The sequence below is a fragment of the Mobula hypostoma genome, chromosome 8 (assembly GCF_963921235.1).
Source record: "Mobula hypostoma chromosome 8, sMobHyp1.1, whole genome shotgun sequence".
NCBI classification, from domain to species: Eukaryota; Metazoa; Chordata; class Chondrichthyes; order Myliobatiformes; family Myliobatidae; genus Mobula; species Mobula hypostoma.
This window is the reverse complement of record NC_086104.1, coordinates 157,408,886-157,434,353: the sequence shown is the minus strand read 5'-3', so window position 1 is coordinate 157,434,353 and position 25,468 is coordinate 157,408,886. Positions and strand designations below refer to the sequence as shown.

General features: G+C 43.4%; 1 protein-coding gene across 1 annotated transcript in view; it reads right to left on the bottom strand.

The window, feature by feature from the left end:
- Positions 1–29: 29 nt before the first annotated feature.
- polr3d (polymerase (RNA) III (DNA directed) polypeptide D) overlaps positions 30–25,468 on the bottom strand; it is a 34,984-nt gene continuing 9,545 nt past the window's right edge. Inside the window, exons 3-9 of the mRNA XM_063057201.1 lie at positions 21,618–21,661; positions 19,586–19,740; positions 15,857–15,981; positions 14,228–14,393; positions 11,965–12,230; positions 10,012–10,164; positions 30–6,073 (exon numbers count right to left, since the gene is read on the bottom strand). Coding sequence (XP_062913271.1) covers positions 5,954–6,073; positions 10,012–10,164; positions 11,965–12,230; positions 14,228–14,393; positions 15,857–15,981; positions 19,586–19,740; positions 21,618–21,661 — 1,029 coding nt within the window. The 3' untranslated portion in view covers positions 30–5,953. The remainder of the gene's footprint in view (positions 6,074–10,011; positions 10,165–11,964; positions 12,231–14,227; positions 14,394–15,856; positions 15,982–19,585; positions 19,741–21,617; positions 21,662–25,468) is intronic.

Here is a 25,468-nt window from a genome sequence, read left to right as displayed (position 1 = left end):
ACAAGGGCCATATCTAACTCCCTCTTAAATATAGCCAATGAACTGGCCTCAACAGTTTCCTGTGGCAGAGAATTCCACAGATTCACCACTCTCTGTGTGAAGAAGTTTTTCCTAATCTCGGTCCTAAAAGGCTTCCCCTCTATCCTCAAACTGTAGCCCCTCGTTCTGGACCTCCTCAACATCGGGAACAATCTTCCCGCATCTAGCCTGTCCAATCCCTTTAGGATTTTATACGTTTCAATCAGATCCCCCCTCAATCTTCTAAATTCCAACGAGTACAAGCCCAGTTCATCCAGTCTTTCTTCATATGAAAGTCCTGCCATCCCAGGAATCAATCTGGTGAACCTTCTTTGTACTCCCTCTATGGCAAGGATGTCTTTCCTCAGATTAGGAGACCAAAACTGCACACAATACTCCAAGTGTGGTCTCACCAAGGCCTTGTACAACTGCAGTAGTACCTCCCTGCTCCTGTACTCAAATCCTCTCGCTATAAATGCCAGCATACCATTCGCCTTTTTCACCGCCTGCTGTACCTGCATGCCCACTTTCAATGACTGGTGTATAATGACACCCAGGTCTCGTTGCACCTCCCCTTTTCCTAATCGGCCACCATTCAGATAATAATCTGTTTTCCTGTTTTTGCCACCAAAGTGGATAACTTCACATTTATCCACATTAAATTGCATCTGCCATGAATTTGCCCACTCACCCAACCTATCCAAGTCACCCTGCATCCTCTTAGCATCCTCCTCACAGCTAACACTGCCACCCAGCTTCGTGTCATCCGCAAACTTGGAGATGCTGCATTCAATTCCCTCATCCAAGTCATTAAATATATATTGTAAACAACTGGGGTCCCAGCACTGAGCCTTGCAGTACCCCACTAGTCACCGCCTGCCATTCTGAAAAGGTCCCGTTTATTCCCACTCTTTGCTTCCTGTCTGCTAACCAATTCTCCACCCACACCAATACCTTACCCCCAATACCGTGTGCTTTAAGTTTGCACACTAATCTCCTGTGTGGGACCTTGTCAAAAGCCTTTTGAAAATCCAAATATACCACATCCACTGGTTCTCCCCTATCCACTCTACTAGTTACATCCTCAAAAAATTCTGAGATTCGTCAGACATGATTTTCCTTTCACAAATCCATGCTGACTTTGTCCGATGATTTCACCGCTTTCCAAATGTGCTGTTATCACATCTTTGATAACTGACTCCAGCAGTTTCCCCACCACCGACGTGGTGCTGATGTGCTGCATCTGTTGATTGCTTCTCGCAAGAAAATAAAAGGCAGTATATGTGACATAAATGTACTTTGATAAAAAAATTTACTTTAAACTTCCAGTTAACCAATTAATCACTTCCCAACTGCAATGAATTTCAATAAAAACACACCCATGACGTACATTTAAAATCATGAACACTACCTCACTATTTTTCCTCTCTTTTTGCATGACACACACACACACACACACACGGGATTCCAGTTAATTAGGACACATTGGTCAGATCCAGTACATTTTGGGCCAAATAAGTGGCTGCCTCAATTATCCACAGCTTTATGGAAAAAAAATTTAAAAAGACAAGGTAAAGTTCAACTGAGTAACAAATTATGTATTTAAATGAAATACCAAACAAATTAGAACTAAAACTACAACAGTACTATAATAAAACTGTAATAGTTCCTAATAGTCATTGATCCAGTGTATGCTGCCATATTGTTTTGATTGACCATAAATGAACAAAATCAGCACATACACCTAGTGCATATAATAGATAGCCTTCATACAATGCTTTACATTGTATCCTTTATTTTCATTGTAACATTCAAGATGATTGTCAATACCTTCAAAATCTTGATAGTTCCTAATTTGTTGAAGTAGTGAAATAGTTTCATTTTCACTCCTGGCCATTTCTGGCATCTCCAAGCCTGAGTATTTGAAACTGCAGTGAGCAAAACAGTTCTGAATTGTCTTATTGCTCATTGAACAGTAACACATGCAACTGACGCTAGTTAGAACCCATTCAGCAGCAGTCTCCTGTCCCAATTAAATGGCATAATGGTCCCAAATAAAGCAGCCACCCCAATTAACCAGAATCCACTGTGTATATACCATGCCAGCTGGGGTTCAATTACCACCACTGTCAGCAAGGAGTTTGTACGTTTTCCCTGTGAATACTGGGTTTCCTCCAGGTGCCCTGGTTTCCTTCCACATTCTAAAGACGTATGGGTTTGGATTAGCAATGGTGGACGTGCTGTGTTGCTGGCAGAAGTGTGGCAATACTTGAGGGCTGCCCCCCAGCACAGTACTCAGTGATTTGATTGGACGCAAAGGATGCAATTTACTGTTATGTATCGATGTGACAGATAAAACTAATCTATCTTAATAAAAAAAACTTGCATGTGCATCTGGAGGGCTATAATCAACAAGGCTACAGTCCTGGGGCTGGAAAGTGATTTGGGGTTAAAATGGACACTGGGAGCCAAGGGACCTATTTTCTTCTGCAAGTTTATATTTCTCTATGGGTAGAACTGTTCATGAAAGCCTTTTCACAGAGCCAGCACATGGTCATCATCATTTCGTGCCATGTCATGTGACGAGGGCAATGGAGCTCTATCCATGATCATGATTGTTCTTGGCAAATTTTTCTACAGAGGTGATTTGTCACTGCCTTCTTCTGGGCAGTGTCTTTAACAGACAGGTGAACCCAGCCATTATCAATACTCTTCAGAGATTTTTCTGCCTGGCATAAGTGGTCACATAACCAGGACTTGTGATATGCACCAGCTGCTCATACAACCATCCACCACCTGCTCCCATGGCTTCACGTCACCCTGATCGGGGGGCTAAGCAGGTGTGGGGGGATGTTAAGCAGGTGCAACACCTTGCCCAAAGGTGACCTGCGACCTGCAGAGGGAAGGATTATTGCCTTATACCTCCTCTGGTAGAGACGCATCTCCACCCTGCCATTTGAAGCACAGGGAACGCCCCTGATACCAATAAGATGTACTAGAATTTACCCTCTAACTACAATGGGACTCAGTACACCTTCACAGTAACATTCTGTAATTTCACATTGTGTCTTTTGAAACAAAGACTTGATGCTGAATCAAGGATGCTTTTTTTACTGCCTCGGAATTCTGCCTATTAAATCCCAGATCACACAGTGCCTTTGTTCCGTTACAGAAAATCCCTCCACGTCTGCCGCAATTATTTTTGACCCATATAACTGCTTACGTTGAGTAATAGGGAGTCACTTGCACCTTTGGCATCAGAATTGGCATTCTGCCAACTGCTATTGGCAGAACCTCTGATTGCAAGCAGGCGGCATACAGGAATGAGACAGATTGGCCGGTTGAATGGTGTTGCAACAACCTTGTGCTCAATGACAGTAAGACCAAGGCATATTGAACTTCAGGACAGGGAAGTCCATTAGACATAGGAACAGAATTAGGCCATTCAGCCCATCAAGTCTACTCCACCATTCCATCATGGCTGATTTATTTTCCCTCTCCACTTCATTCTTCTGCCTTCTCCTCGTAACCTTTGATGCCCTTACTAATCAAGAACCTATCAATCTCCACTTTAAATATACTCAATGACTTGTCCTCCACAGCCGTCTGTGACAATGAATTCCACAGATCCAACACCCTTGGTTAAAGAAATTCCTCCTTTTCTCTGTTCCAATGGGATGTCCTTCTATTCTGAGGCTGTTCCCTCTGGTCCTAGATTCATTGGAAACATCCTCCCATATCCAACCTATCTAGGCTTTTTAATATTTGGTAGGTTTCAATGAGATTCCCCTTCATATTTTTAAACTCCTGTAAATACAGCACAGAGACATCATTTTCAGGAACATTCTTGTAAACCTAGTCTGGCCCTCCTTAATGCCAGCCCAACATTCCTTAGGTACGGGACCCACATCTAGGCAGTACACTAATGTGGTGGTTATCGTAACACTATTACAGTGCAAGTGATCTGGGTTCAATCCACCACTGTCTGTGAGGAGTTTGCACGTTCTCCCTGTGACCAAGAGCACACAGCAGGTCCTCATCAAGGGGTCAGCAGTGGAAAGGGTGAGTAGCTTTCTGGGTGTTAACATCTCTGAAGATCTATCCTGGGCCCAACATATTGATGAGATTACAAACAGTGACTACATTTAATTAGGAGTTTGAGGAGATTTGGTATGTCACCAAAGACTCTAGCAAGTTCCTACAGAGGTACCAAGGAGAGCATTTTGGCTGGGGCCAATGCACAGGATTGGAAAAAGCTGCAGAAGGTTGTAAACTCAGCTCCATCAGGCCTCAAGAAGGTGGCATCGATCACTGGTATCACCCAGGACATGCCCTCTTCTCATTGCTACCATCAGGAAGATGTACAGGTGCCTGAAGGCCCACACTCAATGGTTTTGGAACAGCTTCTTCTCCTCCGCCTGAGTTCTGAATGCAAATGAACACTACTTCACTATTCTGCTCTTCTTTAAACTACTTTTTAAAAAGATTTCTTATTGCAATTTATAGTTTTTTTTAATGTATTGCATTGTACTGCTGCTGCAAAACAACAAATTTCATGACGTGCCTGTGATAATAAACCTGATTCTGATTTCCATCACATTTGACATTGCCTGCTGTTTGGAGAGCATGCTTTAAACTGTGTTAAAGCAAGGTGAAGTGCCATGGGCTATGATCCTGTCTCTACAGGCATGAGTGGTAAAACTGGGGGTTAAGTGTTGCTGGTAAAATATAAAGCACCATTTACAACCCACTGATTTTTGTTAATATTGCAATTCCTGGATTATATAAAATGATTATGTTCTTTAAAATAATCACAAGAATAATTGTCTGGAGTTCTAGTCACAGGAAGGACATCAATAAGATTGAAAGAGTACTGAGAAAATTTACAAGAATGTTGTGGGGATTTGATATCAGTTTATAAAGAAAGGCTGAATGAACTCGGACTTTAATCCCTGGTGTGTAGGAGAATGAGGGGAGAGTTGATAGAGGTTTACAAAATTATGAGGGATATAGATAGGGTAAATGCAAGCAGGCTTTTCCCACTGAGGTTGGGGGAGACTAGAACTAGAGATTACAGGTTAAAGGAGAAGGTGAAATGGTTAAAGAGAGCCTGAGGGAAGAGTGTAGAATGAGCTGCCAGCAGAGCTGGTGGTTGCAGGTTCAGTAGTACCATTTAAGAGAAGTTTGAATGTGTACATGGATGGGAGGGGGTATGGACGGTGATGGTCCAGGTCTAGGTCCATGGGACTAGGCACAATAACAGTTCAGCATGGAGGAGATGGGCCAAAGAGCCTGTTTCTGTGCTATAGTTTGCTATGAATAAGAAGTCCAGTTGCTGTGTTAGAATACTCAAGTATATTCAGCTCTTGGGAACAAGTTACACCTTCTATTAAAATATTTTAAAGCATATTTAAATAATTCATACATTTGCAAAACATTCAGCAGAAAAGGGAGCATACCACCTCTGAGCAATAGTCAACATCAGTGCTGACTGTTGTATTGTGTCAGGGGCACTAAGACATCTCCCGTCCCAACCACCGGCTGAGGAACAAGGCAAGGTCTTGCGATCATCAACACAAAGAAAGTGATACAGTGCAAATGTAAACACAGAGCCTGGACTCCGAGGGACTCCTCACCTTGTGGGTTGTATAACCCCAGTGAGCTTAGACTCTCACTTCCTCTGAATGACCAAAGATGTAACTACCTGAAATCACTCACACAGTGCACCTGCAGTGACATCAGCCATTGTATGCAGGAGAACGAACCCGGACTAATTCTCATCATGTCACATTACAATCCAAGAGAAACATTTACTCTTGTCTTTTCTGAGAACTGTCCTTTCGTTCCTCTGCCAAGCCTCCTGACATCCTCCAGCTGGACCTCAAGCTGGCTTTCCTTTGCAAGATCTTCAATATTTGGATCTTAGGATTCCCAGCTACTGTCTTTGCTTAAGGAGAGTTTCAAAATCAGGGGAACAGACCAACTTGTGTTTGATGTGTCCCAGCACCGTCATTTCTCCTGTCCTGTTCTCCCCAATTCCAATAGAAACCAGCTCCTGAAAAGGCAGAAATAGAACAGTCAGGAGGAGGATTTCATACTTTTAAGGACAAAAACAAATGAGACCTTGTGTTACAACAACAGCACACACTAGCATAAGCATGTTACAGTGCTAGCTTACTTCACTTTCTGCCCATTACGCCACTGGCGTTTAAGGCAGCAATGAAGGTCTTCCATCTCTGGTGATGTTCAGGGCTTCCTACATCATGTCAGTAGCTTCCTCTCAGATTTCACTACAATCAGTCATGCAAGTCCCGGGTGAAGAGTCAGGAATACTGTCACACTCAGATGTAGAAGGATTTTTCATTGCTGTTTCCGTGACAATTTTTTTTGGACCAGTCAGGGTTGTTAATTGTGAGCTAGACCCCCAAACCTGGAGGACTGGTGGACCACTCTTAGTCTGGCCTCTACCCTTTGACCTGTTTGGTATGGGTGACCCTACCAAGAGCCAAAGCATAAAGCCCTGACCCAGCCAACGCAGCTCTCCGGGTCATTGAGGCTCGCAAGCCTCCAAAGCACGGCAAGGTCGTGGTCCTCTTGGAGGACAGTGCTAGCAACCTGGGTTCAATTCCGCTGCTGTCTGTAAGGAATTTGTACATTCTCCCCAGGACCATGTGTACAGGTTAAGAGTTAGTGAGTTGTGGGCATGCTATGTTGGTGCCAGAAGCGTGGTGACACTTGCAGGCTGCCCCTCAGCATATACTTGGACTGTATTTGGTCGTTGATATTGTTTTTCATTGTATGTTTCGATATACATGTGACAAACAGAGTTAATCTTTATCTTTAAAGATAAAGACCACAGGATGTCCCAATGTGTTACACAGCCGGTGGAAAACTTTTACTGGGTAGTTACTGTTACAACAGTGAATATGACAAAACAAACTCTCCACAAACAGAAAAATCAGAATGAACAGGAAGTGTACTGTTTTAAGTATAAATATTGTCTAAGGCACCAGGGCAAATTTCTTCTCTCCTGCTCAGATATCGACCTTAAATCTTCAACTACAGGTGTTCAGTGTCTTATGTGAAGGATGCACCCTTGCTCAGACACTTCAGCCCAGATGCCTGCTCGGGAGTGATATTCAAGCACATAACCTCCCGACTCCGGGCAGTACGCTAACTACTGGATGCTGGCTCAACAGTTCTCCCATAGCCAAGGTCAAGCCGCCATTCCTCCCATATGAACTAGTGGACCGTTCAATTACTGATCACTGCAGCTCAGCTCACAGCCTGGAAGCGTCCAGTCTCAATCAGAAGAGAACCTTTGGTTTTCTGCCTAGTCCCATCGACACGCACCTGGACCACAGCCCTCCACCTACCCCCCCCAATCCATGTACTTAACCAATCATTTCCCTTAAATGCTATAATCAAACTCATATCCACAACTTTCACTGGCAGCTCGCTCCCCACTTCTCACCACCCTCGGACTGAAGCTCCCCCTCAGGTTCTCCCTTAGATATTTCAACTTTTACCCTTAAACTCTAGATCGTCTAGACCCACCCAACCTCAGGATAAGTGCAAGCAGGCTTCTTCCACTATCTATACTCTTCATAAGTTTGTATACCTCCATCAAATCTCCTCTCATTCTCCTGAACTCCAGCGAACAAGGCCCTATAATCCTGCATATTTCCCCATAACTCAGGTCTTCATGTCTCGGCAACATTCTTGTGGATTTCCTCTGCACTCCCCAACAACATCCTATATAACCTCAACTTAACATCCCAATTCCTGTACTCAATACTCTGATCTATGAAGGCCACAGTGCCAAGAAATTGCTATGAATGGTGCCAAGCCCAGCTGTGCAAGGAGGGTTGGGTATGGGGTTAGAAAACCCATTCCGTAAAAGCCCAGTGCCACAGAAACGCCAACAGAAGCTCCAATGACCTCATCCCTGGGAGAGGAAGGATACACCAAGAAGATGGGCTACCCCTGGAGACAATGTGAAAGACTGACCCAGGATAGAGGACTCTGGTGAGCTACTGTTGGTGGCCTATATCCCAGTTGGGCTTAATTAAGTAATGTGCCAAAAGCCAATCTGCCAGTCTCAGAATAATGGGATGTCCATTCAAAATAGAGATGAGAAGTAATTTCCTCAGCCAATCAGGTGGTGAATCTGTGAAATTCCTTGCTATACAGAGGGCAATGGAGGCCAAGCCACTGGGTGAACTTAAGACAAATATTGATAGGTTCCTGATTGGTAATGGGGTTATGAGTTACAGGGGCAAAGCTGGAGAATGGGGCTTAAAAAAAAATCAGCTATGATTGAATGACAAAGCAGCCTCTATATCTCTCAGTATTAAGTACAGTTCACAGTAGCATACTCATCACCAACCCATCAACTTGTAGTTATAGAAAAGTACAGCACAGATACAGGCCATTCAGCCCATCAAGCCCATGCTGAACTATTCCCATCAAATAGTAAATTAACTTGTTATTGTCACATGCACCAAGGTTCAGTAAAAAAAAACAACTTTGTTCTGCAGGCCATCCAGATCATTTCATCACATCACTACATCAAGGTAATACATGAAAAAACTATAACAGAATGCAGAATAACAGAATCTCAGCTACAAAGAAAGTGCAGTGCAGGCAGTAATAAGGAGCAAGGCCATAACAAGGTAGAATGTGAGGTCAAAGTTCATCTTATACTAGGGGACCATTCAACTGAATTATAACAGTGGGGTAAAATCTGTCCTTGAGCCTGGTGTTTCATGCTTTTGTATCTTCTGCCCAGTGGGAGGAGGGAGATGAGGGAACATCTGGGATGGGTAGGGTCTTTGACTGCATTGGCTACTTCACCAAGGTGGTAAGAAGCCACCAGCTATCAAAATTTTAAAAAATCAAAAGTAGTATGGACAGGAGCCTTAGGACTCACACCACCAGGTTGATGAACAGTTCCTACCCCTCAAACATCAGGCTCTTGAACCAAAGGGGTAACTACACTCGCTTACCCTGTCATTGAGCTGTTCCCATAACCAATGATCTCAATTTAAAGACTCTTTATCTTGTTATCTCATATTCTCATTACTTATTGCTATTTACTTATATTTGCATTTACAGTTTGTCCTCTGTACTCAGGTTGATCTTTCATTGATGTGGTTATAGTTACTATTTGATAGATTTTCTGAGTATGCCTACAGGAAAATGAATCTCAGGGCTGTCGTTGTCGTGGCTATCCCTCGAGGACAAAGATGATGGTCTTCATTCCGTACAGAGTGAAGACGCCTGTGCGTGTATTTGTTTAACGTGTACTTGATGTTGCACTCCAAGAAGCACACGATACTTCACAAATCAACCAACTGATTCCAATGGCACGGAAACCACGACGATTGGAGCTGATGGATTTGTTGCAGCCTTCATCCGCCTTCACAGCCGTTGGGTTCGAAGTAACTTCGTCTGCCTGTTCCACCGTTGAGGTCTTGGTTGGATTGTTCTTTGTCAGAGACCTCACCCTCAACCTTACCGCCATGGGTGACCCTAGCAGGAGCATAGCTCCAGACAGCATCGCTCTCGGGATCACAGGACCACACAATCCACGGAGAGGCTTGTGTGGTCCTGAGACCCCGAGAGCGATGCTCAGGGTTGTATGTGGTGACATATATGTATTTTGATAATAAAATATACTTTAACTTTGACTTAATGGCATTTTCCCTGACAAGCAGTGAACATGCTTGAACAAATGAACTGACCACTTCACAGCAGGGGTTCCCAACCTCTTTTATGCCATGGAGCCTCACCATTAACTCGGGGTGCGCGGACCCCAGGTTGGGAATACCTGTTTACAATCAACGGAAAACTTGAGGTTTCCTAAATCATCCAAATGATTGGAACAAGTCGAGCAACGGTCCGTTTCAGCACGGAATCACTCCGTAACACTCCGACGAGCTGTTAAAGCAAACCACTGCTGAAATGCAAAAATCATGATGGGGTACATACCTGGAGAAATGAACAGGCTGTTCCCATGGTAACATCCAAGGTGACTTGCCCCAGAACAAGCTGCACCCGCCCCGACTTCCTGATCAGTAGTTTCCCAATCTGACCCTCTGTTAAATCCATCAGTGAGCAAGTATTTTCAGCTTGTTTAAGTTCCTGCAGCACAAACACACACAGACTGATGAAGAATTTAATTAACCAAACACATGTAATCATCTGCACAGGCCAAGAGCAGTTTCCACGATCACCGAACCATGTAGAGAGCATTTGCATTTCTATACCACAAAAATTATGGGATGGAAAACAGTGAGACTCACTGGATTATAACATAATGAAATGTTTCTTTCTATCCAGTATTCCCTTCTATTTCAAAATTCCATTATAGGAAGGATTTTGAGGCTTCAGAAAGGGTGCAGAAGAGATGCTGCCTGGATTAGAGGGCATATGCTATAACGAGAGGTAGGACAAACTTGGGATGTTTTCTCTGGGGCATTGGAGGCTGAGGGGAGATCTGATAGAGGTTTATAAGATTATCAAAGGCACAGATAGAGTAGAGACAGTACCTTTTCCTCAGGGTTGAAATGTCTAATACCAGAGGGCATGCATTGAAGGCAGGAGTTTCCAACCTTCTTTATGCCATGGACCAATACCACGAAATAAGTGGTCTGTGGGCCTCAGGTTGGGAACCCCTGATTTAAAGTGAGACAGGGCAATTTCAAAGCAGATGTGAGGGACAGGTTTTATACACAGTGGTGGCTGCCTGTGGTGGTGGTACAGACAGATACATTAAAGACTTGAGAGACATTTAGATAGGCACATGGATGTGAGGAAAATAGAAAGACATGGATATTGTGTATGCAGAGGGGATTAGATTAGTTGGCCACTTGATTGCCTAATTTATTTACAGGCACAACGTTGTGAGCCACACAGCCTGTCTCTCTTTCTGTTTCTATGTTCTGTGTTCTATATATTTCAATATTACTTTATATTCCAAGATTCATAAATTCCTAGATATCACCTAACCACTAAGCTTCTAATTACTCTAAATATAAACCAGTTACAGTATATTCTATGTGAACACCACAATTAGATTCTAGCCAGTAATCCATTCCTGAGATTGGTTTTCTAGAGACTACATCGCAATACTTTGATTATATTCCAAATGGAACTCTTTTCTGACTAAGCCAAAACTACCTTTAACACATAATAGAACAACAGTTGGTAAATTCCTAAATCTCTCGCGAGCATGTCATAAAGAGAGCTTTCGGCACATTGGCCTTCATAAATCAATATATTGAGTACAGGGGCTGATAGTTGAAGTTGTACAAGATGGTGGTGAGGCCTAATTTGGAATATTGTGTGCAGTTCTGGTCGCCTACCTACAGAAAAGGTTGAAAGAGTAAAACCTGCTCTTTCAATCAAAACAAGATTGAAAGCCTGTCGGATGATAGCATTTGTTACTTTAATGGCCAGAAGATCTATTTTATTGAACTGGAAGGAAACCAATCCCCCTACTACATTCCAATGGTTTTCCCAAACTATATTGTTTAAATTTAGAAAAAATTAGAAGTGATATTTTTGATCCTTTGGTTAATTTGAAGGAACTTGGAAACCTTTTATGCAACATTTTCATATGATGTAATTTGACCTTTCCGAATCTTCTTTATTAACTTAAAATATATGCATAGAGGAGCGGAGTTGATGACATTACTGAACGTGTCTGATTCAAGTTGGTCTAGCCCTGTTTTGTTCTGTTTGCTTTTTTTTGGGTTTAGTATTCAGTTTTTTTTCTTTTGATGTTTACAATCCAAGTGCAGTTCAATAGGAGTAGGTAGATTAATAGTTCAGCACAGACTAGATGGGCCAAAGACTAACTATCCAAGTTTGGGAAAACCTGCCCACTGAAGATAACCTGAAAGACCCCTACAGTGAAACCAGGAATCGTCCACCACAGACCTGATTCTTTTCCTGTTTCAGTAACACGGTCTGCCCGTCCTCGCTTTGAACCTCAGCTTTGATTGGCTTCTCTTCATGGGTGGGAGCCTGGCCCGGTAATGTGTCAGGGAGCTGAAGGAACAGCAGCTCGTCGTCATTGCACAAACTGAGCTCCCGGAGTAGCTCAGCGACAGAAACGTTCTTCGGCACGGACGGAGCCTTCCTCGCCAAGCTCGGTTTCTCTGCAATGTCCTTTGCAGCATCTTCATCACCAGGCTCGTGCTTTACTGAGAGGGCAGTAAAAAAACACAAGTACTTAATGCAGTTAACATGTCCTTCCTTCAGAACAGTGGCCTCTCAGATGAGACTCCTTCTTAATCATTAAATAGAGGCACAGTATCACAGTTTGTATCATGCCAGGGGCATAATATTAAGCTGCTTGGAGGAAAATATGGGGGGCGGGATGGGGAGATGTCAGGGGTAGGCTTTATACAAAGAGTCGTGGGTGTGTGGAACGCCCTGTTAGGGATGGTGGTAGAGGCAGACACAAGGGACATTTAACAGACTCTTAGATAGGCACATGGATGGTTAAAAAGACAATCCAGAATAGGAGGAAGACCCTTTAGAAGAGAGATGAGAGGAATTTCTTTACCCAGTGTTGAATCTGTGGAATTCATTGCCGCAGGCAGCTGTGGAGGCCAAGTTGGAGGTTGATAGGTTTTTGATTAGTCAGGGCGTCAAAGATTATGAAAAGAAGGCAGGATAATGGGGTTGAGAGGGATAATAAGTCAGCCATGATAGAATGGCAGAATCGATGCGCCAAATGCTCCTATGGCCTTATGCTCTAAGATGGAAGGCTATGTAGGAGGGAAGGGATAGATTGATCTTAAGAATAGGTTCCATTAAATCATAAATCATTGCCAATAACACCAAGATTGGGGGTGTAACGGACATTGAGAAAGGCTATCATGGCTTGCATCGTTACAGGTGAAACCAAGCAGAGACTGGACAACTTTATTTAGATTAGAGCTGCATCAGCTGGAATTTAATGCAAACAAGTGCAAGGTGTTGCACTTCAGTAGGACCAGCTAGGGTTTGTCTTACAGTGAGTGGTAGGGCACTGAGGAGTGTGGTAGAACAAAAGGATCTGAGAATACAGGTCCATAATTCATTGAAAGTGACGTCACAGGTAGGGTTGTAAAGAAAGCTTTTGGTACATTGGCCTTCATTAATCAAAATATTCAGTACAGGAGATGGGATGCTATGTTGAAGTTGTAGAAAATATTAGTGAGGCCTAATTTGGAGTATTGTGTGCAGTTTTGGTCACCTACGTACAGGAAAGATGTAAATAAGATTGAAAGAGTTAAAGAGTACAAAGAAAATTTACAAGGATGTTGCTGGGTTTGGAGGACCTGAGTTATAAGAAAAGATAGAATAGGTTAGGACTTTATTCCTTGGAATGTACAAGATTGAAGAAGATCTTTATGAGCAGTATAGATAGGGTAAATGCAAGCAGGCTTTTTCCACAGCGGCTGGGTGGGTCTTCAACTAGAAGTCATGGATTAAGGAAGAAAGGTGAAAAGTTTAAGGGGAACTTTCTTCACTCAGAGGGTTGTGAGAGCATGGAATGAGCCCCCAGAGCAATTGGTGTATATGAGTGCAATTTCAGCTTTTAGGAGAAGTCTGGAGAGGTACATGGATGGGATTGGTATGCAGGACTATGGTCCCGGAGCAGGTCAATGGGACTAGGCAATTTAAATGGTTTGGCACAGACTAGATGGACTGAATGGCCTGTTTCTGTACTGCACTTTTCTATGACTCTATAGCAGTGTGGCACAGTGGCACAGTAGCGCAAAGCTATTGCAGTACCCGGGTTCAATTCCTGATGTTCTCCACCCGCATTCCAAAGTCGTATGGGTTAGTAGGTTATTTGATCACGTGTATGATTCAGCAGCGTGGGCTCATTTTACCATGCTGCATCTCTGAACAAAGTTGTCTAGTCTCTGCTTGGTTTCACCTGTATAGAACAGGCACATCGCAATACAGCCCACCAGGTTGGAAGAGCTGCAGGTGAATCTCTGCCTCACCTGGAAGGGCCGTTTAGGTCCCTGGATGGTAGTGCGAGAAGGAGGTGAAGGGGTAGAGGTTACACCTCCTACGGCCGCAGGGGAAAATGCCATGATGTGGGGAGAGTAGTCAACTGTCTGCACAAAATCAAACTGATTATGCTTTACTGATGGTACCTAACAAATTGGTCAGTTCAGTCCCAGACACACACACACACCTTTCACAGAAGGGATATCTATCTCCATCTTTTCCTCTTTGGTGGTCAGCTCGGGCTTCACCTCCTCTTCCTCCATCTCCTCCTTGAACAGCCACCCTGACTGGGCTAGTGGAAGCTGCACTGGCATGTTGTGGGCATCGTTTTTCAGACCAGGGTCATCAATAAACTATACACAACCAAGTACAAAATAAAGTATTTGGTACAATGGATACAGTTTGACAAATAAAAAAGCAGCTAACAGCTCAATTATAAAATGTATTCACAATTACAACTCAGTATAAAGCCCTTCTTGATTTCTTGTCTGGCCTCATCTCAATTTCATAATTTATACAATTGTGACCAGTTTGATTAGAACTTCTGTAAATTACTGTTGCAAATTCATCAGAGTCACAGAGCCCACAAGTGTGGTAACACTTGCCGGCTGCCCCCAGCACATCCTTGAGTTGAGTTGGTTGTTAACACAAATGACGCTTTTCACTGTAGGTTTCGTTGTATGTCTGAATCTAAAATCTTGTCCCCATCCACAGCAACGGAACACCAGATGGTCCTCTGTGAAAGGCAGGGATCCTTCCTGTAGTGTGTTCCCAAGGACACAACTTACTGGGTGTTATAGGATAGAAACAGGCCTGTTGTCCCAGATCGTCCATGCCGACTAGTTGCCCAGCAAGCTAGTCCTGGCTGCCCACGTTTGGCTGATAACCCTCCAAAACCTCTGCCAATTTGCTTATTTAGTGAGAATATAGTTCAGAATAGACCCTTCCTACCCAATGAGCCACACCTCCTAGCAACCCTGATTTAACCCTAACCCTAACAGGACAATTTACAATGATCAATTCACCTACATCTTTGGACTGTTGAAGGAAACTGAAGTACCTGAAGAAAACCCATGCAGTCGCGGGAGAAAGTACAAACTCCTTAGAGGATGCCAGGATTGAATTCTGAACTCTGACTGTAATGGCATTGCGTGAACCTCTACACTATAGTGGCTTCCACGTAATTATCTGGATGGCTTTTAAAAGTTGCTAATGAGCCTGCCTCAACCATTATTTCTGGCAGCTCATTCCATATATGGACTATCCTCTTGCATGAAAAAGTGGTCCCTGATGTTCCTTTGGTGCCTCTTTCGGTGTCATCTAGATTAGACCTCAATTGTGAGTGTCAGCAGGTATTCAGTCAAAGGGGCATCAGAGGGGAGCCCTATCCCATCCCTCATTATTCATCCTCGTCTGACAGGTTGGAGGTCACCAGATCACTGTCTTAACCTGCTCTCCTTCCAATCCTGGGGCATCAAGACTGCGATTTCCCAAGGACAGCAAAGATGGAGAAGCAACACTGGTGTTTACTACCAACAAGGAATTTGTTTAACTTCTCTTTAAAGCCTTCCCAATCTTACTGCCTACTATTACGTATGCGCAAAGCAAAAATGACAATGATTTAATATGACTAAACATTTCTGCTGAGTCATGTTAGTAACTGTACACACTGGGCATTTAGTGTGGGATCGAGTCAAGCCCGTGCAAACCAAGAATGCCCCCTGCACATAGGAGGTCCAATCAATTCACTGCGCGATCAATCAGCTGCCTGCACACTTGCCAATTCCCGCAAATAATCCATTAACAGTTCACTTACATCATCCCGATCCAGCATGCGGAGAATTTGCTTGGTTTCCTCCTCTGATTCCCGCTTTTCCTTCTTAATGTTAATAATGGGGGACGTTCCAAACTCTTTCATGTCCATGGAGGAATCCCAACCAGCTGTCAAGCACAGGAAACAAAGAAAGTAAAGTTAGAAAGTTCAAAGTAAATTTATTATCAAAGTACATACATGTCACCATCTGCAAACCAAAAATACACTTTCTTGTGGGCATACTCAATAATCATAACATAATCAATGAAAGACCGCCTAATTTGGGTGTTCAGGTAGAGTGCAGAAAACAACAAACAGTGCAAATACAAAGAGACAGAAATAACAATAGTAAATAAATATTGAGAACATGAGATGAAGAGTCCTTGAAAGTGAGTCCATTGGTTGTGGGGACAGTTGAAGTTGAGTGAAGTTATCCCCTCTGGACCAAGAGGTCAATGGTTGTGGGCTAATTAATTGTTCCCAAACCTGGTGGTGACAGTCCCGAGTCTCCAGCAACTCCTTCCTGATGATATTAGAAGAATTGGATCATTGATAACCAGGAGCAAGTGAGTAAGGTTAAATACCCTACAAAAATACTAGTATCTTTAATGTGCAAACAATAAGTTTGAGGATATAACTGATTAGTTTTGATACTGGTGTACGTACTCCCTCTAGACCACGTACTACGTGCTTTTTAACCGATTGCTGTATTCACACTGATTTCTCAGAAGAAATCCTGGTGCCTGTCAGCACTAACACTTATCAATCTCTCAAAACTGTACAAGCATTCCGTCCAACCTTTATTTTTATTCCCAATTGTTATGGTTGAGGCAGGATATTTCCAAAGCTCCAAAGATTCAGTCTTTCAGTGTTGGGGTGATGCTCACAGGGGTTCCCAACCTGGGGTCCACGGAACCCTCCGTTAATGGCATTGGCCCGTGGCATTAAAAAGTTGGGAATCCCTGCTTTAGAAGAATCTTTGCCAAAGATCAATGTTAAGTCTGTTTCTGCCTTTAAACCACAAGTCATAGATTCAGAGTACGTAAACAGAATACAACTCCTTGTCCTCCTACAGGCAGCCATGAAACAAAGTAACGCCATGCAAACCCATTCAGGAAAACATCAAACACCCAACATCCAAACAAAAAGGAACAAATTGCACAAACAGCAAAAAATGAGCAAACAACACAGAATATCAAACACCAAACCAGGAGTATTCAGTTCAGTTCAACACTGCACTGCAAGCCAATGCTGGCCACAGAGCCACTTTTCACTGAATGGCCCTGATCAAAACACTCAAAAAGCCAAAAAAAAAAAGTAAGCAGAAATAGGACCTCAAAGTCCCCCAAAACAAGTCCACAGCCTTGCCGCTCAGTCCTGGCAACATGGATCCCAAGACTCCAACAGCAGCTAGTGAGAGGGAGAGGAAGACCGGTCAAACGCAGGCAGGCGGTGCCGAACGGAAGACCGTCCTCCGCTCCCGTACTCGCCATCTACAACCTTGCCTGATGCTTCAATTGGAGAGAAACAATGGAACCGATCATGGGCTCATGCCCCATCTCCAGGCTATCAATCTGACCTGTTTCATTTAATGGATGGAGCCAACAGTTTAATCTTTATATTCAGCATTGTTGCCAATAAGATACCCTCCTGACCCATTCAACTCCGAGAGCCAGGGCTTTCTGTAAACTCTAAGCCAAGGCAGCATTTCCTGGATGAAAGCGAAGAAAAGGTGTGGCCACAGCACAGGACACCCGAGAGCTGTGCACGGAGGTATTGTAAAACAATCTTGACCCAGCAAAAGAATTCAAAAGTATGATTAAAATCCATCCTGTGAATCTGGCCAGCAGTTGTATCATTAAATACAGGTAATGTTCAGTACCCAACCCTCAAAGTTGTTCACTGGTATGAAAAGGATCATGCAGTATCTCATAAACACAAGAGATCCTGCAGATGCTGGAAATCCAAAGCAACACGCACAAAATGCTGGAGGAAATTCAGAGTAAATATATCAAAGTACATATATGTCACCGTATACAACCCTGAGATTCATTTTCTCATGGGCATACTCAATAATTCTATAGAATAATAACCATAACAGAATCAATGAAAGATCGCCCAACTAGAGGGTCAATCAGAGTGCGGAAGACAACAAACTGTGCAAATACAAAAGAAAGAAATAATAATAAGTAAATAATAGATCAGCAGGTCAGGCAGCATCTGTATAGGGAACTGAACAGTCAACGTTTCGGGCCAAGACCTTTCATTAGGACTGGAAAAGAAAGGGGCAGAAGTCAGAATAAGAAGGTGGGGGAAGGGAAGGAGAATAAGTTGCGGGAGGGGAGAGGAGGGGAGGAGAGAACGCATGTGTAGGTGATACTGGAACAGATAAAGAGATGAAAGAATTTGATAGGAGAGGAGAGTGGACCATCAGAGAAAGGGAAGGAAGAGGGGCACCAGGGGGAACTAGTGGGAAGGTGAGAAGAGAAAGGGTATACAGCATCTGCAAGGGATGCTTAACTTGATACTATTCTAGTAGATTCACATACAGAGAAATTAGATACTACATCTAACAGAGTTCCACTGGGTTAATCACTGGTCTCTCTACTACATTACAATTTACTGTCTGGTATAATGCAAAAAAAAACAAAGGAGTAATGGTACTCTTTTGATTTAGACTTCAGGACGGAGGAAATAAAGAGAAACTCCTCCCATTGACTGAAAGGTCAATAACCAGAAAGGCCGTAGATTTAAGGTAAATGGCACAGCAATCAGAAATGGCATTATGTAAACTTTAATGAGTGGTTATGATTGGGAAGACCCAGTCCAACAGGGTGATAGAAAAAAAATTAAGAATACTTTTCAATCGGGAACTGGACCAATACCTAAAAGAAACAGGAAAAAGAGAAGGGACATGCTCAGAATGCTGGAGGAACTCAGCAGGTCAGGCAGCATCTATGGAAATGAATAAACAGTTGATGTTTCGGGTCAAGAACTGGAAAGGGAGTAGACGCCAGAATAAAAAGGTGGGGGGAGGGGAAGGAGGATAGCTAGAGGTGATAGGTGAAGCCAGGTGGGTGGGAAAAGGGAGGAGATCCAGGGAGAGGTGTTAGGCAGGTGAGAAGAGGTGAAAGGTCAGAGTGGGGAATAGAGGGAGGCATTGCATGATTTTTTTTAAACAGGAAGGAGAAATCGATATTCATACTTCAGGTTGGAGGCTACCCAGATGGAATATGAGGCGTTGCTACTCCACCCTGAGGATGACCTCATCTTGGCACAAAAGGAGGCCATGGACTGACATGTCAGAATGGGAAAGGGAATTGGAATTAAAATGTTTGGCCACCAGGAAGTTCTGCTTTTGGCAGATGGAACTGAGGTCCTCAACAAAGCGGTCTCCCAATTTACAACGGGTCTCACCAATGTAGGGGAGGCTGCATCAGGGGCATGGGTACAACATACAACCCCAACAGATTCTCAGGTGAAAACAGAAGGGAAGTAGGATTAACTAGCTCCACTAACTAGTCTGGATTTGAGATGACAGAGTAATTAGGAGGTCTTGAAGATCAACTAGTCTGCCATTTGAGAAAGCTACCAGAGATGAGGGGTGTTGCTCTAACCTAAGATTTGACATAGGGCATCTTAATTCCTCTGCTCTGTTGGGTTCCACAACGTAAATAGAAGAGCTATAGATCGCAGGACTCAAAGAGACCACTAACAATTCTCAGCTCTCACCTCTTTTCTTCATCATTTCAGCAGGACCCTGCTCGAAGATGGAATGGGACTGAATGGTCTCGGGTCTGCCCCTCCCTCGGCCTCGACCATCTCTTTGCCGATCTCTTTCTCGCTCCTTTTTCTCTTTCCTCTGTGATGCATCATCTTCCTTAGGTCTATAATTGAGAAAAAAAAATCACACTTCAGATTCAGATTTCCACATGTACATCAAAACATACAGTGAAACTTATCACTTAATTTAACAACCAGCACACTCGAGGTCATGCTGGGGGCAGCCCACAAGTGTTGGCACATTCCAACACCAACAATTGCATGTCCACAACGTTCAGCAGAACAATCCCCCTTCCCATCCCTCCTACCCACTGACACACACTGACAGGCCTTCCAATCCTAGGAGAGGCCACTTCTGGGCTTCCAGTCCTTAGCCCTGGATTCTCAAATGACAGACATTGCGACTCCAACTTTAGACTTCACCCCAGGACAGATTAGATTACATGCCTGACTACTTCAGTCCATTGCCCAGGTAATATTGAGTAAAAGGCTACAAGATTCTAAGTTCTCGCAGTGCGACTCATTTTAACTGAAGGAATACTTGAGGCTTCATAAAGCACTGGTAAGGTCTCATTTGGAGTACTGTAAGCAGTTTTGGGCCCCTTACCTAAGAAAGAATGTGCTGACATTGGAGAGAGTTCAAAGGAGGTTCATGAAAATACTTCCGGGGATTGATAGACTTACAATATGAGGAGTGTTTGATGGCTCTGGGCCTGTGCTCACCAGAATTCAAAAGAATATGGGTGGGGGAAGAGATCTCATTGAAACCAATCAAATGTTGAAAGGCCTCGACAGAGTGATGTGGAAAGAATGTTTCCTATGGTGAGAGAGTCCACGACCGGAGGACACTGCCTCAGAGTAAAGGGACGACTATTTAGAATGGAGATGAGCAGGAATTTCTTTAGCCAGAGAGTGGTGAATCTGTGGAATTCGTTGCCCCAGGTGGCTGCAGAGGCCAAGTCACTGGGTATATTTAAGACAGATAGATTTGTGATTAGTCAGGGCATGAAGGGATACGGGGAGAAGGCAGGAGACTGGGGCTGAGAGGGAAATGGATCAGCCATGATGAAATGATGGCGGAGCAGACTCGATGGGCCAAAATGGCCTAATTCTGCTCCTATATCTCATTGTCTAATTCAAACTCAAAATGACTATTTTGTAATTGACAATGTTATTGCCAACTGACATTCTTCTCTGCTTCGGCAATTAAAAAAAAGACCTCACCCATTGAAAGGTAAGAATGTGCTGCAAGTATGACTTTACATGGTGCTATTAAGTTCTCCATCACCTGGTAACTGAATCAGAATGATACCTTTACCCATAAAGAAGCAATTTTTCCTTCTTTTATATCTCGTCATCATGTGGACACGATGCCCATCATGAACATTTGTGTACAGAGACACATAAAGGAACTTCAAGCTACTCAAGGCAAAAAGGTGGCAGATGGAACTAAATTTGTGGAGAGGTACTCATTTTACCCAAAGAAACACAGAACTTCTTGTAAAAGCTGAAAGATGAGTAAGCAGAAATTCTCAGAACCTGAGCTTACAGGCATAATATAACCAGAAAAGCTATCTGATGGGGAAGGGAGCGGCGGGATAGGGGGAGAATTGTTGGGAAACTGTAGTTTTCTCAGGAGTATACTGTGTGCCATGGCTTACTGACTGGTTGATAAACATTAATTTGTCCCTTTAACTACTTTTATTAACCTGTTTTCTTTTCTGTATTTTCCTTATATAATTCTAACAAAGTAATTTCTTCTAATCTTTAACAGGTATACAGTGCCTCCTTTGTTTGCAGATACCCCTTGCTACTGAATCAGAGAAGAATAAGGAACAAATTTTAAAATGTTTTCCTTATACTGACCTCCTCTCAGCACCCAACTGCACTATTTTTTCCCCAACGGCTCATCCAGCTAACCTTCTGTAGTTACTACAAAATAAAAACAACCACATATTCTTCATTCTAAATGAATACTTACTCTTCCTTAACTTTCCTGCTGATGATGTTTGGAGTGAATGTTTTCTGTAAGAGAGGAGATTCACAGTTAACATCAGCTAATGACTATAGAATTAGCCTCACAGTTATCCCATGCCACTAATTGACTTAATGGAACCTGAAGGCTCATAGACCCACTTCTCAGCTGTACAGCATGGTGCCACAAGCTATAGGGCAGTGACTCCCAACAGGTAGGGGAGCACCCTGCAAGGGGGCAGTTACATGTCCTGAGGGGACATTAGGGGAAATAGAAGTCACTGGGAGACACTCAAAATTTTTGGGGTGGGGCTGGTGGTGCAAGGGTCACCCTAACTTGAGGCACTGACCTGACCAACAGTTAGAATAGCAGGTACTTCCAAAAAAAGGGATGAGGCGCTGGAACACAGGAAGAATAACAACTCCGCAGACAGTGAGCACTTGTCATCACAACATTTCTGAAACTCGGCAATCTCATTCTACCTCACCAACCAAACAGACATTATTCGGGATGCATAAATTTGCAACCCAAGGTGCCCAACAGTTCCCCTTGACTCACAGTACAAAACGAGTTCATGCAATTTAACAGTTAGCAAGTCAAGTATACCCTCTCAACTTTCTCTACAGATCTTCGGAAAGTAGGCTGCATAACAGTACAGCACTGGCCGGAACCAAACGGTGAAATAAAGCCAATCAGTGAACCTACCGACCCTGACAATTCCTCTTGAGGCGTTCAAAGTGACCTCAGCTTCATACGTGCAGTCAAGAACCACCTTTAGGGATTAAGAGACCTTACGTGATTGGTCAAAGGTAGCTTGCCGAACAGTAGCTCTATCCTGACTAACGTACAGATTCCAATCTCAATCCTTGTCAACGTAATTTTTGCTGTTGTGATCATCTTCGTCTTCGCCTCGCCGTTCCTTTGGATACCGCTGCCATCGTTCCACCCGCGTCAACTCGCTGCCGTTGTCAACATCCGATAGGCACTCCCAGTTTTTATTGATTTTTTTATTTTAATTTAACACTGGTAATGATGGATAAAGACATAAGGTGTGATCTCAATGAGTCTGAAGGCGGTGAAGCCTTGAATTTTAATCCAGAAACTACAGATAGTGTGTCGATACAATGTTACATACATGGAGTACGGTTTTATTCTGTTCCTGTCAGATCAGCAATGCTCCATGTATCTTATCTGTAATACTGTACTAATGAAACCATGAAACCATCAAGATTACAGGAACGCTTCCATAAAAGACACTGTGAAAAGGCTACTTATGGTATTACTCAGTTCTAGAAGATGAAAGAAGAATTTGAAAAGCATTGCACACTGGAGTCTTTTGCCAAGAAAGCTAAAAATGACCTTGATAGTGGTCTTATTGCTTCTTATAAGGAGCTTAGGAGGAGGATGACACCTAACGACACTCCTCTGCTTGCATCTTCGGAAACAGCTCTATTTCTATCTTTGATATCTCTTTTTTTTTCCCCTTTCAAGGTTCTTTTGAAGACCCTGAAGTTACACGCTGACTTCGGTTCTCTGTGGAAATGGGACCTGCTCTCGGGGCCTCACGACTGGCCGCTTTTCGATATGCTAAGGATGCGGCCTGGAAGACTAGCGCACCTTCAGGGTGCTGGATTTTCGTGGCTCTGGAGGTGGGCGGATTCAAGGCCGGTGTCGCCACCTGACGTGTTGTGGGAGTACACGAAAGATCGAAAGCAGTGAGCTGGCTGCTGGCTGTGTGTCCAGAGACCCGAGTTCTTTGGGCACAGAGCTCGGAAAAGGTGACGCAACTAACGTATAACACCATAAATCAGTTGTTACGAGAATACACATAAAATTAAGATGTTTGCTGGCCTGGGCTATCATCAGTGGCATCAGCAGTTGGTCTGCCACCTGCCCTCAGGGGAAGGAGAGATAAGGAACAATGGAGCAGCGTCTGGAGATGTGTAATGGAGGGACGTGGGAGAGGGAGCTGTCTGGAGCGGCTCCCCCTTTGAACCCTGAACTGTTTGAAGTGATGGACAGGCGATACCCCAGCAGGGGGATAAAAAGGGGACAGGTTCGCTAAGACAGGGACACACGCCACCCGAGGTGACGAGACCCTGGAAGCGGTACGCTTCTCACGAGTGGGTGAGAAGTACCAGACAACGACCAGGGTGGAAAGGTACGATCAGCGGGAACCCGGTGTGTGTCTGCCCTTGCCTGGGTGCCGGGTTCACTGCAGAGGATCGACCGCATCTGGAGGAGGGGTCACAGTCGGTGACCTCAGGTGACATCACCAAGGACCCGCCCAAAAGTTGCTCGTGAGCAATCTCGCTGGTCTGTGAGTGAAGCTGTGCTGAATGATGAGTTGTTCCTATTCTATGTCTCTCTTCCCCCACCTTGTCCATCGCCATGGCAACGATTACTGCGAACTGAACTACTAACTGGACTGAACTTTGAGTCATTTTGAAATTGGTCATTTACCCCTAGACAACGATAGAGCTTGATTGATGCTGTTATCTTAATTCTGTGCACATGTGTGGTTATCATTGTTGAATTGTTGCATTTATTATCCTTTCGATTACTGTGTTGCTTGTTTCTTTAATAAAACTTTCTTAGTTCTAGTACCCCAGACTCCAACTGAGTGATCCATTTCTGCTGGTTTGGCAACCCAGTTACGGGGTACGTAACACAGTAAATTGTTCGTTATTTCTCCCCTCTCACTGCGAAACAGGGACACCTCTTTTTCCTTTATTAGGGAGAGAGAAAGAGCCTGTTGTATGTTGAATTACCAAGTGAACGAGTAGTCTTTGGGGTACTACAAGTCTGTGTCTTTATTGATGCTTTGCTACATGCTTGAGTACTTGATGGGGGTGCCGATACTTTTTGCTGGTGGGGGAGGGGTGGTCGTTGCTTTGCTGCTGCTTATTCATTGGAGGAGGGAGTTGAGGGGGGGCTTTGTGGTTCTAACATTTAACTGTCATTCAATCTTTGGGGCACTCCTCTGTTTCTGTGGATGTTTGCAAAGAAAAAGAATTTCAAGATGTATATTGTATACATTTCTCTGACATTAAATGTACATATTGAACCTATCCTAAATGAAAGCAATGTGTGGAAAATCTCATACAATTGGTGAAAGATTAATAATGCCTGCTATATCAGAAGTGCTCACCACTGTTCTCAAAGTGGATACCAGTATCTTAAAATCAATTCATCTGAGTAATAACTCTGTGGTTCATCGTATTGACAAAATGAGTGAAGACACCGAGTATCAACTAGGCACAAAGCTACAAAAAACAGAATCTGAGATACAGCTGGATGAGTCAAATGTGCGAGACGAGGCATTGCTAATAGCATATGTATGGTTTACCAAAAATGGAAGTGTTTATTAAGAGATTCTCTTTTGAAAAAAGTTAAAAACAAATATCAATGGAGAATCAATCTATGACAAGCTCAAAATGTATATTGAGGATAAAGGTATTCCAATTAGGAATATGATTTCTTGTGCAACAGAGGAAGCACCATATATAACAAGTCACCATGTTGGTTTACTGGCATTTATGAAAAAAGAGATTCCAAGTCTGTTTGCAATCCATTGTGTAATTCATTGTCAACATATTGCAGCCAAAAACCTCAGCCAGCAACCTTTTTTTCCAAGCACGACTCTTGGAATATCTGCTATCAACAAAATTAAAGCTTGTCCATTAAGTAGCAGAATATTTCACCAATTATACTAAGATAACATTTATGAGTTTGAACACTTGTTTCTTTACACTTAAGTGTGTTGGCTGTCAAAAGGCTGCTTTTTTCTTTGTTCTTTTTGACACTGTGGTTGAACTTTTGCTCAAAGTCCACAGGAGCTCGGGAAACAAGGTCGA